The sequence below is a fragment of the Prunus persica genome, chromosome G1 (assembly GCF_000346465.2).
Source record: "Prunus persica cultivar Lovell chromosome G1, Prunus_persica_NCBIv2, whole genome shotgun sequence".
Lineage (NCBI taxonomy): Eukaryota > Viridiplantae > Streptophyta > Magnoliopsida > Rosales > Rosaceae > Prunus > Prunus persica.
In genome coordinates, this window is record NC_034009.1 from 22,992,790 (window position 1) to 23,009,198 (window position 16,409).

Here is a 16,409-nt window from a genome sequence, read left to right on the forward strand (position 1 = left end):
ATACTCGATGGGAAGTATATAAGCATAGCATAAAACCTTGAATTTCCAGTTCATTTCAGCAAAAGGAAAAGAAAAACAACTTCTCAAGAAATTCAGATGGAGGTAACTCATAAGTTTGCAACTACAGTTGCAAGATAAAGGGCCTAAATCAGCAAAGGAGAAAATTGTGTTCATAAGATTACATTGGCTCAGAATCATCATGTTTCTATTGGCAATAGCGTGGCTGACCCATTTCCAAATCCAGATTCCAGTACTACCTCCGACAGGTCATCGCTCTCAAAAAAGGCATGGTGAAGGGCCTTGACGCATTTTTCAGCTTCACTATCATTTACTATCAATGAGATGTTCACCTGATTTATAACAAATCAATTATTAGACAGCAAAGAAAAATAATGAATGAGTGAAATATTATGAGTTATGACTGAGAGACCTTAGATGCGCCTTGCGAGATCATTTGGACATTGACTTGATTGGTTCGGAGAACATGAAATGCCTGCGAGAAGGAAAGCCAACTATATGAGATAAGAAAGAAGAGGAAAAGAAAACATCTCTTCTGGACAAATTCTAGAACATTGCAGAGGGAAACATAACACCTTCTCTAGTATCAATGAAGAATACTGAACATTCCCTATGAGTGAGATGATTGATCTACGCTGCAGAAGATTCACGAATGCAATTTTTTCGAGTTCTTCCTCCATCTTGTCAAGTTCCTGTTACATATGCCACCAATTTGTACGCATTCAGAAAATTAGCACAGACAAATCTTTCAACTAGTGATGTACCAGTGTTGGCTCTTAACTAAAACGAACGTCGAGACTGACAATCCATATCTATTGTCTATGAGTTTCACACCGTGTATCTTTATGTATTTTACATTGTGCATCCTTACAAAAGGATGCCTCTTATTCACAGGGACCTTGAAAAGGTATAAACAGCTTTAAAAGAATTACAACTTAGAACAACAAATAAATCCTACATAAAGAACATAAGATTATATGCTTGCCTGCTGAATTAGTTCTCTACTCCAAAACTTTGATGGATCCAATGTCAAAGATAAACTGACTTCACTTGTTGCAACAACATCCACAGAAATGCCCAAATCTTCAAAGGTCGAGAACACCTATTTGGATGATGAATCCCACCGTAGGGGGGACATCACGACAATTACAATCAGAAATTCCAAAACAAGAAAAGCAATATGGCAACAACTGCAAAAACAAAACCAAGGAAACAAAGAGTTTCTCACCTTTGCAAGGAAGCCAACTTGACCAAGCATGCGTGTACTGACAATATCCAACAGGGTGACATTTTGCTTCAGAACTATGCTGGTTAGAACAGCCTGAAGTTGATTTCAAGGGATAGATTGGGGTAAAAATAAAAGATCAAGAATGTTTGAATTTTACACACACTTCAATTCTCAAGAAAACAAGAAAAGAAAAGAGAAGATAAAGCTGCCCAAACCTTGCTCATATCTCTTGTTTTAGTGATGAGGGTACCAGGAGCTTTAGGGTTATAAGAGTTCTTGACCCTAACAGGAATCTCGCCATCTCTAGCCGGTCTCATGGATTGTGGATGTAGAACCTGCGCAATTGTCAGTGCAATTATATTTATCTTTCTACCTAAGTGCTCTATTTCTACCACCGATGCTAAATGGCTAGCTCTCATCAAGATTCCATCTACATTTCTTCATACAATTACTAGAAGAATGCTTTGTCTGTCTAATCACAATTATACAAGAAAAAAAGTGGGGCTCATCATCTGAATAAAAGATGCTCATGAATTGAATACAAATATTGCTTTAGTGGAAGTCTTAGTCCACAAACTTAGTCCAAAGCACTTCATGGATGGGATGGGAGTCTAATGCGCACTTCATGTATGGGAGTCCAAAGCCCACTTTATACCCATCTATAAATACTTGAAAAAAAAAAAACTCTGCAGTATCCCTTCAATTTGTTAACTCTCTGTCTATAGCCATAGGTTCTCTCATAAACACATGCTGCAGAGATAATATTAAGGCTAAAATTTCAACCAACTGGTTGAGTCCTCTAATTAGAAAATAACATCTAAACTGCAAGAGTAAACAGAATCTACCTGAGCACCAAAATATGCAAGCTCAGCTGCCTCATCGAAAGTCAAATAGGGAACAGGTTCTGCATCAGGACATATACTAGGATCACAGGTCAAAACACCATCAACATCCTTCCACACCTGTTAAAACTGTTAAATTAGCTTCTATATGTGTTTGCCTAATAAATTCAAAATGAATACTAGCATACAGTTCCTGCTAATTAGAAAAAGAAATGCACAAAATCTCCAATAAAATGCTAGCCATGTTAGCTACATCAATAAAATAACAGACAACCATCAGCATGCAATCAGAATAAACACAAGTGATGAATGCAAGCATGATAGGGTGCATATCTACATGAGTTCTGGTGATACATGCATTTAGAGCCTAATCTCACCTGAACTTCTCGCAAGCCTAGGGATTTACCAATGGTTGTCGCTGTTAAATCACTACCACCCCTACCCAGGGTAGTAACTGCACAAGATTTTGAGCCCTGCAATCAATAAAACAGATGCAATGTTGAAAGCCCAGCCACTAAATATTAATTTCATCAGAAACTGAGACTTCAAATCAAACATGTGAGCAGGAATTTGATTGGGCAGCTAGCCAGGGGAAAGACCTTTCCGAGAAAACCAGTAACAACCGGAATTGCAGGATCACTAATCCAATCATCATTTAATCTTTTAGCAACGGATGGGTAAGTTCCTTCCAAGATGTCAGCATTGGTGAAGTCATCTGTTGTTATGAAACCAATGTCAAATGCATCATACTGCAGTACATTAATAGCAACCATCATCAACAAAATATCTTAAGTGGCTACTAACAAAGAGAGTAACGATGCACTAGAGAAAATAATCCAAAAGAATCAGAAGAAAGAAAATATTGTCAAATGCATATTTTCGAAAGATGGAGTATACATACTTGGCGTGCCTTAACACCAAAATTATTTAGATAAGCTGCAAAGATCCTTGTGGACATGCACTCTCCAAATGAAACTAGATAGTCTCTTGTGCGGAGAGTTAACTCTTTCATCATAGCTACTCCCTTCAGCAATTGCTCTAGTTCTTCTAAGTACGCTGCAACATGTCCCAGGAAAAAAAGGGGCAAACACCCAAAGTTTCCAATTAACAACTGATCCTAGACCTTATTAATAAAATTAAAACAATTCAACACAACAAATGAGGAAATTCAGACATTAAAAAAAAAAAATTCATCCCTTCACTTAAAGTTCTTACCAGAAATAACGGAGCTATCAATTCCAAGTTCTCTAACAGTCCTGAGCAAATGCAATCACACAGTTTTTAACAACAGCTCTAAAGCACAATTGAAAAAGAAAATGAGAAAGATAAAGGAAAATGATGAGTTAACCTGAGATGCAGTTGTTTTATAAAGCTCAATTCTTCAATTTCTGACGCATTCGAGACCCCACAACTGACAGCCTTCTCCCCAGCCTATGCATACGTTATACATAAATCACAGCCATCCAATCGCATTATAATTAAGCAATCAAATCACACAATTGAATAACTTAATCAGATAACAATGAAAAGTTCATTACAAGTAAGAGGTTGTTAGTGGTCTTCCCCATGGCAGAGAGCACAACAACAGGCTTTTCATCAGGAAAACTGACAATGAGCTGAGCAATCTCTCTTATCCTCTCTGCCGATGCCAACGACGATCCTCCGAACTTCATCACGCAAGTGAATGGTGCTGTATCAGAGCCATGGCTCCCTGTTGCTTTCTCTTCTTCTTCTTCTTCTTCTCCTCCAAGCACAGCTTCAATTCTTTTCTTCTCGCTGTTACCTCTCAAGCTAATGCCTTTACATGCATTTTCCATTGCCGCATGGAATGATCGTGATGGTGAGGCCACCGAAGAGAGCCATGGCTTGCTCGATAAGTGTGAGAGTCTTGGAGTTCGTGAGTAGCAGGGAATTCTAACCCCGTGGAAATGCAATGAAGCCTCCATTTGCTTATCTGACTCTGTACCGAAGTTGCTTCGACGAATAATCAAATTCAGGGTTTCTGATTTATTGGATTTTCATTTGTTTTCCAGACGTTTCTTTGGCAACCAAACGCGTGAGTGAAATTTCTGTATCGGGAACGAAGGGGAGGCAAAAGGGCAAAACACCCATCATCCACTACGGCGTTTTTTGTTTATATATATCTTTTTACCCTAAGGCCGGTTTGGTTAATGGGAAACAAGATTTGGAAATGAATTCAGTTGCTTTTTCATGTTTAGTAAGTGCATGTATGAGAAATAGTTGTCTGACACATGAAAAAGTATAGGGGAAAGTAAAGTCTCTTCTTAACTTGGGTTTTGTTTTTCCTCCTCATGAGAAAGTTTGGGAAAATGAACCAACATTCAATGCATAATTTTCATGACTATTTTGTTCCTATGAACAATTTATAATTACAACGTATCATTAAATATATTTTTTTAAATTTGATTTAATATGGGTATAATTAGAAAATTATACAAACTTTGTTTTTCATTCCTACTCAAAACAAACATGAGAAAGGAAACAAAGTGAAATCTCCCGGTTACTTTCCTGACATTTTCATTTTCATTCTTTGAAAAATGACATGAGAAATGATTTTCCCTCAAATTCATTCCGTGAACCAAACGGGGCTAATGGATACTGTATCGTTTGTTTGTCCTTACTTCTTACAGAAATGGAAAATTACCATTAAGCCTTCAAAAAGACTATCGTCGCTCAGACGGGTCTGCAACAAAGTTTGAACGAAGTAACGAAATCCTGAACTTGTAAACTAGAGATTTTTTTGAATCAAAAGCTTAATTTTGAATGTCTTCTTCTTTCACAGTTCAATGTTCTTTGCTAACTTCCTGCGGTTTACATCATCATGATCAGACTCCATCTACAAAAGCTGCAAACTTTGCTCAAATTCCTTCGTGGGTCTCTCTCAAATTCACCGCTCCTTCGATCAATACCCGCCAAATAGAAAGTGGTCAAGTCGAAAATGTGCACTTGGTTTCTCTATCTAAGCAAGGGAAGCTCAAAGAAGCTCGTGACTTTCTCAAGCACATGAACGAAGCAGGTGTCTCCGTCAGTCCTCAATCTTATAAATGCCTCTTTGAAAAATGTGGATTAATGGGTTCCTTATCAGATGGAAAACTTGTGCACGATTGGTTGCGAAAAACAATTAAGAGCCCACCTGAATTTCTTGAGAATGATGCTCTTCAGATGTATTGCGATTGTGGGAGTTTATCAGATGCACAGAAAATGTTTGATGAGATGCTTCACAAGAATTTGGTTTCTTGGGTTATAATTATATCCGCTTATGCGCAAAAGGGTATTTTGAAGAGAGCTATTTTGATGTTTTCGCATATGCTAGAGTCTGGGATTAGACCGAACTCGTCTATTTTTACGAGCCTCTTAAAGTCCTTGACTGAGCATTCGCTTTTAGAGCTTGGCAAACAGATACATTCTTATGTGATAAGAACAGGGATGAATAGTAATGTTTCGATTGACACGTCAATTGCAAACATGTATGTAAAGTGTGGATGGTTAGAGGGTGCTAAGCTTGTTTTTGATAGGATGGCTGACAAGAATGCTGTGGTTTGGACTGGGTTGATGGTGGGCTATACTGAAGATGAGAAACTGGAGGAGGTTCTAGAATTGTTTGCTGAGATGGTTAGGAAAAGTGTAGAAGTGGATGACTTTGTGTTTTCGATAATTCTTAAGGCATGTGCTGGTTTGGAGGACCTGATTATGGGAAAGCAAATCCATGGTTATAGTGTTAAACTTGGGTTGGATTCTGAGGTTTCTGTAGGAACACCTCTAGTGGACTTCTATGTCAAATGTGCAAACTTTGAATCTGCTTGCCGAGCGTTTGAGAGAATACATGAACCAAATGATGTTTCATGGAGTGCTATAATCTCAGGCTACTGCCAGAGTGGGAAATTTGAGGAGTGTGTCAAGATTTTTCAGTCTTTAATTTGTAAAGGTGTTACTTTAAATTCATTCGTATATACGAGCATTTTTCAAGCATGCTCTGCAATTGCAGATGTAAATTTAGGCACTCAAGTTCATGCTGATGCGATAAAAAGAGGGCTCGTTGCATTGTTGCATGGAGCAAGTGCAATGATTACGATGTACTCAAAATGTGGCAGATTGGACTATGCCTATCGAGCATTTGAATCGATAGGTAAACCTGATACTGTGGCCTGGACTTCTATAATTAGCGGTTATGCTTATCATGGCAATGCCTCTGAAGCTCTTAGGCTTTTCCATAGAATGCAGGATTCTGGTGTAAGGCCAAATTCAGTAACGTTTATAGCAGTTTTAACTGCTTGCAGCCATTCAGGTTTGGTCACAGAAGGAAAGCAGTATTTGGATTCAATGAGCTGTGTATATGATGTAGAACCAACCATCGATCATTACGATTGTATGATTGATGTATACTCTCGTGCTGGGCTACTACAAGAGGCACTTGAACTGATAAAGAGTATGCCGTTTGAACCCGATGCAATGAGCTGGAAAAGTTTATTGGGGGGATGTTGGATACATCGAAATCTGGAGCTTGGGAAGTTTGCAGCTGAGAACCTCCTCCAGCTGGACCCAGAGGACACTGCTAGTTACATAATCATGTTTAATTTGCATGCTTCATCTGGAAAATGGGAAGAAGCTGCAGTTTTTAGAAGAATGATGGCTGAAAGGGACTTGAGAAAAGAAATAGGATGCAGCTGGATCACTGTCAAGGGGGAAAAGCACCGGTTTATAGTGGGTGATCAACACCATCCTCAAATAGAGCAAATATACTCAAAACTGAAGGAGCTGAGCATTTCTTTCAGGGAGGCTGAAGATTCCCTTCTAACTGAAGAGGATGTATTGAATGGTTTTCCTGAGAGGAAAGAACAGCTTCTTGAGCATAGTGAGAGACTTGCTATAGCTTTTGGGCTCATATCCACACCAAGTAATGTCCCAATTGTGGTTTTCAAGAACATCAGGGCCTGCAAAGATTGCCATGAATTTGCAAAACATGTTTCTGTGGTAACAGGGCGTGCAATTGTTGTGAGAGATTCTAGTAGATTTCATAACTTTGAGTTGGGGGAGTGTTCTTGTAGAGATTATTGGTAACTTCTGCAATCTCACTGCCCAATGGAGATTTGGGCATGGCACTTTTTTTCTGGAAGCCTAGGCCACAAGTGGGGCTGGTCTTCCTCTAGCCACCATTGCATGTGAGTGCACACGTGTCTGTGTATGACAAGCTTGGTTACTTACTGCTTCTTGCCATGTGTCTCTTTCTGGTTGCTGCTGCCTGATGCATCAAGAGGAAGCTCAAGTCACCTCCAACTTCCAAGTGCATGGGGACGAACAGAAGCGATACCCAATAATACGGAGGATTGGTGCAGTCGGTGGTGATAATAGTAGTTATTTTTTACTGCCTCTTGCAATAATTTAGTGGGGGCTAAAGTGACAATATGTGTGTTGATTCTGTTGACACGTTTTTGTACGAGAATCTCAAGATTTTGTGTGAAGAAATCACGGGCAAAGCAAGCGCAGCAAGAGATATTATTTCTTTCTGCTTTTTTTAGTGGGTCTCTAAACCAGCATCACCATAGAAGAAAACCTTCATTTGACAAATGGACTGGACACTACGGGAAAGTAAATAACTATTAAGAATTCCAACTTCCCCAAAGTGTATTAGAATATGAGTTTTTAAAGTTGTTGAATATCAAGTTTCATATATTGAAAAATTCAAAGGGATGCACAAGAACCAGTATAATAATGGAGTTGGGATCCAGGAAATCTGCTTAGATCTAAAGAATTAAGAAACAGAAACAAACAAAAACCCACCTCCTATGATTGCATCATCATTCATCACTTGGATAATTATTATGAAAAATAAACCATATACGAAAGAGAAAGAAACAAAGGAGCTTTTGATGGCAGTTGGCAAGTTGCAGTTGGATGGTAATGGTTATGGTACTTTATGGTATTATGGGTAATTGTTATTTTCAGTTGGCGCCAAATAAAATCCTATCCACAAATCCACTCCTACTATGGCAACTCATGTATCAGCTAAGCCAGCCAATCCCCGTCATCTCTGCTGGTTTCTCTCCCCTTCTTAAATTAAATTCCCTCTTTCACCCACTCTCACACAACTCACTGTTTCCGCTCTGTTGCCTTCTGGGTTTCATCTCTCTTCCCATAACTCAAGTGAAAAAAAAAAGCCTTCGCTTGCCTGCTTGCTTTCTTCTTCTCATTCTCAGGAAGATGGGCTTTTTTATGTGCAGCTTTTCTTGGTTGGCTTCATTTCTTTAAGGTGAGCTATACATTTGTGTTCCTTTTTTCGAAGTCTGGTGCTTTTGATCTTCTCATGGTTTTCTGAATTCTGCATGTCTTGAAGATTTAATCAGTTGAGTTTAACAATACCTGATTTTTTTCAAGTTTCAAACTTGCTTCTTGAACATCAAATAAATAAGAGAAGTGCTCCCACCCCTACAATTCAAGAATGTATGTGCTAGAGAACAGGGCAAAATCACAACATGGCTAAGACAATCTCTGCACTGTCTAACAAAACAGGGCAAATGATATTTGTTAGCACCATGAGGTGCGTATGCCCTTTGTATTTTCATTATGTCACAAAAAATCTTCTGTGCTTCTAATAAAAGATGCAATTTTGTTTAGGGGCTCCCTGGATGCAATTTAAATCACATGATCTTCTCCATCTTCAAAGTTTCAAACTTGCTTCTGGATAAAGCACTTTTGTTGAAGTAGTCTAAAGTTCATGGATATTGGACAAATGAAATGTTCCTCGAGCTATGGAAAGCCTCCATGGATATTCAAAGGCAGGTAAGTGTCCAACAACACTTGGGTTTTTTGGCCTTTTGTTCCCAATCATGAAAAAGGACTCTGCTGACTGATTGCCCTGATTTTTCTAATCAGTGCGTTGTATCAATTCCATCTTGTCAAAGCAGCAACTGTTCGTGCATGCATCCCAAAAGAGTTCAGATTAGTTGAAGCATTTGGGTTAGTATACTTAGTAACATTGTTGCTTAAATGATTGAGAGCGGTACAGGAGCATAATGTGAGAGCTCTACATATTTAGTAACAAGACCTTGTCCATATATTTGCTTTCCCAACCTAAATAGATTTGTTGGTTTCTCATCACTTTTATATGTTGCTCCTGATATTAGCCTCCAGTAACGGGTTCATATGTTTCGTGGTGTTTTAAGAATTTGATTACCAAACATGTGTTTACACTTTGCAGGTATACCCTTGGTGGCTTCTTTCTTGCCAACTATGATGACAGTCCAGCTGGAGTCTTTGATGAGGTTCATATCTTCATACTTTTTTGGCCTTGGTACAAAAAGTTAATATATCAGTTTTCTTCTCATTACTTGGTTTATTGTAGGAGTGATCCATGTTTGCTTTAGCAAAGATGTGGAAAATAATAATTTTCAAGTTTATTCAACCAGTCACTAACTGGACTGCGTTTGTTTTCTCCCTCCCAGCTCGTTGTAATTGCTGGACTTGTATGGAGCCCACCAACATCTTGCGCGTATGTTTTCTTCAACCTTATCTTTCTTCATAATAAGATGAAGAGCATACAATCTTGTTAGGCAACAATACCCCAATTTCTAAACTATCTAAAGCAACAAAAACAAAGTTACTTCAACCATCTAAAGCACCTTATTTTCTTCTCAACTGGACTGAATAATATCTCAACAAACTTATGCCCCTCTTTAGACGAGTTATGCGGCTACCAATTGAGTTATATCTTCTTCTTCTTCTTCTTTTTATTTTCTTTTGTGTCAGTTGTGACATTGTGAAAGGGTGTTTAGACTTGGTACATCCTCTTTAGCAGAGAGGTCTGACTACTGAGCTATGTCTAATGATATCTAAATAATTACTTTGTTCTTGTTTTGAAATGTAGATGAAATAAAACTGTTGTGGAAACATTGGTTATGGAGTACTTATACAGAAGCAGTTTGACTTGTTTTTGTCAAACAGATGGGCAGCTAAGGTGCTGGTGAATAGTTATGAAGCTTGTGATCATGGACGAAAGGTGGGAGGCTGCATAAGCATAAGGCATTTTGCAATAGAGCTAGTCACAATTTCTTATTGTTCTTCTATAGTTCTTATGTTGCTTGTAGTCGCTTCTTGCAGGAAGTGGGGCTTCCAAGTCACGTTGCGAGGTTTTCTAAGGTACCCTTGAATGCTCATTTGTCGTCAGCTTGCATAAAATATTGAAGTTACCCTGCTTTTATATGCTTCTGCATATAGCAAACTCTTCATACTTAAGGTGGACTAGGGATGCATTTTTCACCTACATTTAGTATTCGAGAAATCATTTACTGTTTCCTTAGTCATCCTTATGTAGTATGTAATGTGTTTTCTGCATAATGCAGACAATTACAGCAGTTTCAGGAAAATCAAAGAGCAAAAATATTGGATTTCTAAATGCAATTGGCATGAATGCTGTTTTCTGTGAACCAAGAGATTGTATGGATGTTCAAGTGACTGAAATCAACGATCCAACTGTAAAAGATATCTGTAATATCAACCTTACCACTTTTGGTAAGTTTGTTAATCTGAACATCTGATTTGTAGAGTGGCCACTTAATTTTTGCTTATTTCATCAATTTTCTATTGAAAACATCTCTCTTGGCATTGTTGTCATAGCTTTTCAACATAACAAAGATAATAGAGCAGGGGGTTTTCATCTTAGAGAGGAAAACATAAGTTCATAACTCTATGTTTGGATTTTTTCCTTCTGTAGTTTTCATCCTTTTGCTTGATTAAATCATCGATGTTCCTAATTACGAGTTTGGTGATGGCAGTGCCTGCATCAAATATTGGCAACTGGATGGGGCCAGCGATCAAAATGTCACTTCCAAGTTTTAGGTAAGTTTCTCCCTTGGTTTCTGTCTTGTGCATACTCCCTATGCTATTAGAGTTCATTTTTTCCCTTATGTATTTCCTTGTGCTGTGAAATTGCAGCGGCCGTACAGAATATTATCCCAACCTTCTCAAGTACTCTTGCCAGATTGAGTGCAGGTTTCATTTACCTTTTTATGTTCATCAAGCTTCATTAATGTTAAACTCTTTTCCACCAAACTCGAGTGACAACTTGGTATTGGGAAAATGTGTTATCTTTCCTTGGTTTACATGGATTTCCATCTGATTAAATTCTGTAGGGTGCGAGCAGTGCATCCAGCAAAGGTATCAGGACCACCTTCGATGCCAAAGAGCGAGGCAGAACAATCTTCAGAAATCCATCACGCGACAGAAGAATTCATGGATAATAGCAAGAACCTCTGTGTAGCTGTGATGTCATCAAAGCCTATATTGGCATTAAAGTTCAGTTGTATGAAAATGCAGGTTGAAGCTCCAGTTGTAGTTCCCAACAGCTTTAACAACTCTCTAGCAACCTCTTGATTGTGCTATCTGTTATAATATTCCAAATAATTTCTTCTGCCTTGCTGTGATTTCAAAAGTAAGAATTTAGTCTCAGCTTCTTGCAACTTTGAGTAGGACATCAACTTGTTGTCAATAGAACATCTCGCATCTAAGCTTCACGCATTCACTTGGATTTATCGAACAGACCATTGAAACAGATCAATTATTTGAAACTATTTTACAAATATGGAAACTTGAGATTTGCCAAAAGCACTTCCTTTCTTTTCTTTTCTTTTTTCTTCAAGTGTTTACAAAAAATTTCTACTTTCCATAGCATGGATAACCCCCCGTGTAACATGTTACAAATAACAAACAAACGCACTTTTCATGCTCAGATGATTGAACCTTACAATCAAATTTCTTACAATCTCAATCTGGACCCAGTCTAACTGATCAGTAGATCAGAATACTTCGGGCAGAGGTCGGCCCTCCAAAAATGACTTGAACAATACAAGAGATCTCTCCGGCTGTGAGAACGGCGCTTCATGTGATGCTCCTCTAATGGTGGCAAAGGAAAGTATATTACCATAAGCTTGAGTCCACCCACCAACCTGCAGGTAAGGAAAAAATAGAGCATCATTTAGCACTTTTTAAGTTCCTAACAGAAGCACCAGAAAGTCATCAAATTTTACTAATCTCAAATAAGAGTCACCTGCTGCCCCTCAAACCAGACTCTGTAAGGCACGGTGGTATTTAGTCCTAATTGCTCTGCAAGTCTATGAACTAATGTTCTACTTCCTGTCAATGGGATAACAGAATCTTGGTCTCCACTGAAAGTTTACAAGAAAGTAAGTCAACTGCAACGACCTTTAGAAAATAGAGAATGTTTTTATGTTGGTCTGAAATACATAAAATACTTATAAAGGTAAGAGACATCTACCTGTAAACCAAGACCGGTATTCCTGCTTTGATGAGTTTGCCCACGATTGTGGTTGTTGGTATCTCCACATCCAACAGCTGATAATCCAGTATGCTGTCATGAACACAGAAGATGATTTAAGCAAAATACTACTTCGAGATGCAGTCAAAATTTATATCTGGTGAAGAAAGTTACTTGCTGCAAACTGCCCATTGACGAACGCCAACAAGTCGAGCGTGCAGTGCCTTCTGCACGTCTGGCCTGTTCAGATAATTAACTATTTCATCCTCCACGCATACATCTATTGCCTCAGTAACTTGCTGCTAGAATGAACAAGTTAAAACAATTAGAAGATGGATACGAACTTGTCGAAAATGAATCAAAATTTCAGGTTGCAAAAGATGGTTTTCACCTGAGGAAGGAGGACTTTGGATTGGGAGAACACAGATGATATACAAACATCAAGAGTGACATCATACTTGTCAACAAATTTACTGGTTTCTCTGCTCACTTGGCTCATCACCCTTGAACAAATAGGTGAAACCGAGCCTCTGTAATATTCACTCACATAACGTGAGTAGTTACAAACAGAAGTGAACATTTTGTATGTTGAATCTGATATCAATCCATGAGACCAAAAGAACTCAGCTCTTGAGTTGAAGTCAGTGGTATATTCTAGGACTGGGTTACCCAACTGCAAAGAGAACAAATATTTTAGACCACAATAGAGGGGGAGAAAGCACAAGAAATCCAAAGGTGGTAATTTTGAGATTTTATCACTCACCGCAATTCCTTTCAAATTAAATTGATACTCCTTATATTGGAGCATGAGTTCTGCAAGCTGTGGAACATAGTGACCTGGATATAAATAGGGAAAATAAAATCAATAATTCCATCTCTTATTATATCCTTGATTAAGAAGTAAGCAATTGTCAGGAACAAGATGATACCAGCATAGCTTTCTCCTGTAATAAACAAGCTTCTATTTTTATATTGTGGGAATTTTTCTAACCAATTTTGCAAGAACAGCAGATTGTCCCTGGCTGTAGATAACAAGGACAAAGTTCAGAAATCATAGATGGCCTGTAAAGGTGAACTTTTGTCAACTCAGAAGGAAAAATACAAACCATCAACAGTACGCATCACACATGGCATATCGGTAAAGTGAGTGAACTAAGAAAAATTATAGTGCAAGGTCATCATGCAATATTATTTTGAATCTTTGGCAAAAAGAAATGAAAAGATTTCAAATGGAACTTTGGAGAAGAAAAAAAAGAATATTTTCTTCTCTTTCTTTTTGGGAAAAAGAACAAAGGAAAATGATAGGAAGACAAGTTGACTTGAAATTCAGTAAAACAAATTGTGTTTCTTCTGCTGTTTTTAAACTATTTGCGAAAGGGTTTTTCTTTCTTATCTAGCAAGACCTCTACTTGCTAATAAAATTAGAAATTTCAAATATAGTGAATGTAAATAAAATTTCAATTAACAGAATAATCAAATTGGTGAGGCGTGCCTGTGATGTGGTCATTTACAGCCTCATAAGAAGAAGTATCCGTTGAATAAGAGAACCCCACTCCAATTGGCGTCTCCAAGTAAAGCATGTTTGCTTCTGCAAATCAATGAGCATGTTAAACAATCAGCAGCATTGGATTGTTTTGAAACTACCCAATAATGAATTGAAGAAAATCAAAAGGAGCATTCTTTTACCTCTGTTCCAGCTATGTTCATTTCTAACCAATACCTCTCCGCTAGGCCTAAATGGTCCATTCTCAGAAAACGCTCCAACTCCAAGAGAAGAGCAACCAGGACCTGAAATCACAAACCATCAAGGCCCAGAAAGATTTCATTTTTTTCAAAACCCAGTTTAAAAAATATATTAAAAAGAGAGAAAATTGAGTTTTGAGTAAGAAGTAGGGACCTCCATTGAGCCAGAGGACAAGAGGCTTGGAAGCTGGATCTATTTCTGCTTCAGCAAAGTAATAGAACAGAGCTCTCTGTTTCTTCTCATCAACGGTCACATAACCCGAATACTGCTGGAACCCGACTTGGGGTTGACCCGGCAACAGAGCAATTCTATCAAGCTCAGAAAGAGAAGCTCGTGCTTTCATGGAAGAAGAAGTTATGTGGAGCAAAACCAGAGCCACTACAATGGTCTTCCATGGTAGAGAAAGAGAAATCATGGGTTCAGTAGAAAGAAAGAGCAAAGAGCCTAGAGCCTAGAGAGAAAGAAAGATTCAGCTCAGCTGAACTGCTGCCCAGAGTGGGGGCACTATATAAAGATAAAAGAGGGGAGATCTTGTTTTTTGTAATTATTATTATTTGAAACTTTTGTCCCATCAGAGACTTTGGACCTGAAAGAGATGTATGCGATCATGTGAGAGACTCATGCTGGCCTTTCTCCTTGCTGTGAACTGGTCACGCTCTCCCTCTCTCTCTCTCTCTCTCTCTGCCCTTGCCTTTGGGGTATGACTTGGCTGAGTCAGCAAATGGGGTGTTACTGTTGCTGAAAATGAAAAGAGAGAATGTGCTTTTTAAGACACTTTATTAATTCACAGATTGTTCAGAAGTACTGTATTTGTCTGTTTTGTGTTTGGCCAATATGTACTCCAAAATCTACAACAGACTCTGCAATTGGATTCACTGCACTAAAAACTCTGTTCCATTCAGATTTTTTTTTTATATCTAAAAAATATTTAATTATTCTGTTCCATACTCCATAGAAACGAAAATAAGCTCTAGGGGGATGACTTTTTATTCTCCTCACTATATAGCTGAATGTGACATCCAACTAGTGTAATAATGTCTCCAAAGAATTTTCCTCCTAGCCAACAACATTATTTATTGGCAATCAATTGTAGCTCAAGTGATTCGATTTTTCCTTTTCTCGATACCGCTTGTATACATAAAAAAAGTAACAAACTTTTTTATTTCTTGCAACTTTTACACGAAAAGAAATATAATGTGTAAATTTGGAAGCATGACTTGGGTGGTGGTCAATGCATGCCATGCCAGTAGCAAAGACATGGTTTTTGAAAAGAAAAACTTGTAAAAACCCGTGATCTGGGTTGAACTTTAAGATAACATTTTGCATCCAAAATTCCAAACTCTAATTGCGGTTTATTGGCTAATAATCCAAATATAGTAAACTATTTTATTAAATTATTACTCGTGTGCCGCAGCACTCGGCCGCAGCAGGCTGCTCACTGGGCACCTGTTTTCCATGGTTTTGTTTATGAAACTGCGAAATACGACAAAAACATATTCCGTTATTCCATGTCTTGTTTTCTTCTCATTTCTCAGCTAGCTGAGGTAAGGTCTCAATCTTGCTCAGGACAACACACAATTACATTCTAATCCGCATGCAAATTTTTGTTTGTGTTATCAGCAAACAAAATATACTTGCTCGTGGCATCTCTGCCATTTCGGGTCACTTTTTTTTTTTTTTTTTCCCAAAGAATGAAAAGTGCCTGTGCAAACTTTAGTTGGGAAATGTGCCTAAAATGGAAGTGCAGCAATGAGCATAAGGCATTGTGTGATATTTTTCTGTGAGTCTTGAAATGGAAGCATGGTTTCACTTTTCTATTCAGCTTTATTTTTTTCTTATATCAATTGTTTTCCTTGAGGAATTGATGGGTCTCTTTTCATTATATTTTACTTTGTTTATATGGGGAAAAGCTGATTAGCTTTTGAATTGGTAATATCTCTTCTTTTTTTCTTGTCTGTTTTTTCATATTGGATTAGATTAGACACGCATGTTAGAACCCATACATGTTGGTTTTTTTTTTTTTTTTGGGGGTAAGTATCATGAGGTGTTCAGGCCAGTTTGCTCGCACCTCGATTAATTCTCACTCGAGGAACTGAGCCTGCTGCTGCCACCAGGTGTTGCAATTGCTGGGACTTGAACTGGAGAGCAAATCCAACCGAATTCTAGAGCCTTACCCAAATGGCGGACAAACCACTGGGCCACTATTGGTGGTTTGGTTTCATTTTTTATTTGGTTTGTGTGTGTGGAAATGACAATGGATTGAGGTTTGAGCCTCTTTTCCTCTAGTAT

At 38.1% G+C, this 16,409-nt stretch overlaps 4 protein-coding genes across 6 annotated transcripts; 2 read left to right on the top strand and 2 right to left on the bottom strand.

Moving 5' to 3' along the window:
• Positions 2-4,208, bottom strand: LOC18792572 (aspartokinase 2, chloroplastic). The gene is made up of 13 exons (XM_020570977.1): positions 3,627-4,208; positions 3,437-3,519; positions 3,304-3,344; positions 2,990-3,144; positions 2,688-2,837; positions 2,466-2,561; positions 2,092-2,208; positions 1,462-1,581; positions 1,247-1,339; positions 1,004-1,120; positions 594-710; positions 431-493; positions 2-350 (listed from the first exon to the last, which is right to left on the bottom strand). The coding sequence occupies exons 1-13, from the start codon at positions 4,032-4,034 to the stop codon at positions 198-200; spliced, it is 1,713 nt and encodes a 570-aa protein (XP_020426566.1). The 5' UTR covers positions 4,035-4,208; the 3' UTR covers positions 2-197.
• LOC109950605 (pentatricopeptide repeat-containing protein At5g13270, chloroplastic) lies at positions 4,791-7,631 on the top strand. Its single transcript, XM_020570144.1, has one exon. It carries the CDS (start codon positions 4,873-4,875, stop codon positions 7,165-7,167), a length of 2,295 nt encoding a protein of 764 aa, XP_020425733.1. The 5' UTR covers positions 4,791-4,872; the 3' UTR covers positions 7,168-7,631.
• LOC18789569 (protein NEOXANTHIN-DEFICIENT 1) lies at positions 7,920-11,573 on the top strand. 2 transcript variants are annotated; one of them, XM_020570160.1, is made up of 12 exons: positions 7,920-8,356; positions 8,482-8,644; positions 8,722-8,886; positions 8,980-9,063; positions 9,305-9,368; positions 9,549-9,595; positions 10,048-10,102; positions 10,204-10,242; positions 10,446-10,614; positions 10,878-10,941; positions 11,038-11,094; positions 11,235-11,573. In XM_020570160.1, exons 3-12 carry the CDS (start codon positions 8,822-8,824, stop codon positions 11,473-11,475), a joined length of 885 nt encoding a protein of 294 aa, XP_020425749.1. In that variant the 5' UTR covers positions 7,920-8,356; positions 8,482-8,644; positions 8,722-8,821; the 3' UTR covers positions 11,476-11,573. The 2 variants fall into 2 exon arrangements, with proteins under 2 accessions (XP_020425749.1, XP_007225771.2); XM_007225709.2 differs by having other exon boundaries at positions 7,920-8,644; positions 11,235-11,561.
• On the bottom strand, positions 11,637-14,611 carry LOC18792141 (serine carboxypeptidase-like 45). Of its 2 annotated transcripts, none has more exons than XM_007222970.2 (10): positions 14,274-14,610; positions 14,063-14,164; positions 13,869-13,964; positions 13,306-13,398; positions 13,140-13,213; positions 12,768-13,049; positions 12,551-12,675; positions 12,377-12,469; positions 12,149-12,266; positions 11,637-12,047 (listed from the first exon to the last, which is right to left on the bottom strand). In XM_007222970.2, the coding sequence occupies exons 1-10, from the start codon at positions 14,533-14,535 to the stop codon at positions 11,898-11,900; spliced, it is 1,395 nt and encodes a 464-aa protein (XP_007223032.1). In that variant the 5' UTR covers positions 14,536-14,610; the 3' UTR covers positions 11,637-11,897. The 2 variants fall into 2 exon arrangements, with proteins under 2 accessions (XP_007223032.1, XP_007223033.1); XM_007222971.2 differs by having other exon boundaries at positions 11,697-12,047; positions 12,551-12,678; positions 14,274-14,611.

Bases quoted from the DNA above. Each gene is read 5' to 3' on its own strand.
- LOC18792572 (XM_020570977.1), bottom strand. From the start codon at position 4,034: ATGGAGGCTTCATTGCATTTCCACGGGGTTAGAATTCCCTGCTACTCA. The intron at 2,562-2,687 runs GTCTTTCCCCTG...TATTGATTGCAG, and splicing joins TTACTGGTTTTCTCGGAAAG to GGCTCAAAATCTTGTGCAGT. The intron at 2,209-2,465 runs GTGAGATTAGGC...CAGTTTTAACAG, and splicing joins TAGGCTTGCGAGAAGTTCAG to GTGTGGAAGGATGTTGATGG.
- LOC109950605 (XM_020570144.1), top strand. From the start codon at position 4,873: ATGTCTTCTTCTTTCACAGTTCAATGTTCTTTGCTAACTTCCTGCGGT.
- LOC18789569 (XM_020570160.1), top strand. From the start codon at position 8,822: ATGGATATTGGACAAATGAAATGTTCCTCGAGCTATGGAAAGCCTCCA. The intron at 9,369-9,548 runs GTTCATATCTTC...TCTCCCTCCCAG, and splicing joins CAGCTGGAGTCTTTGATGAG to CTCGTTGTAATTGCTGGACT. The intron at 10,615-10,877 runs GTAAGTTTGTTA...TGGTGATGGCAG, and splicing joins TATCAACCTTACCACTTTTG to TGCCTGCATCAAATATTGGC.
- LOC18792141 (XM_007222971.2), bottom strand. From the start codon at position 14,535: ATGATTTCTCTTTCTCTACCATGGAAGACCATTGTAGTGGCTCTGGTT. The intron at 14,165-14,273 runs GTCCCTACTTCT...TTGTGATTTCAG, and splicing joins TGTCCTCTGGCTCAATGGAG to GTCCTGGTTGCTCTTCTCTT. The intron at 13,214-13,305 runs GTATCATCTTGT...ATTTATATCCAG, and splicing joins TACAGGAGAAAGCTATGCTG to GTCACTATGTTCCACAGCTT.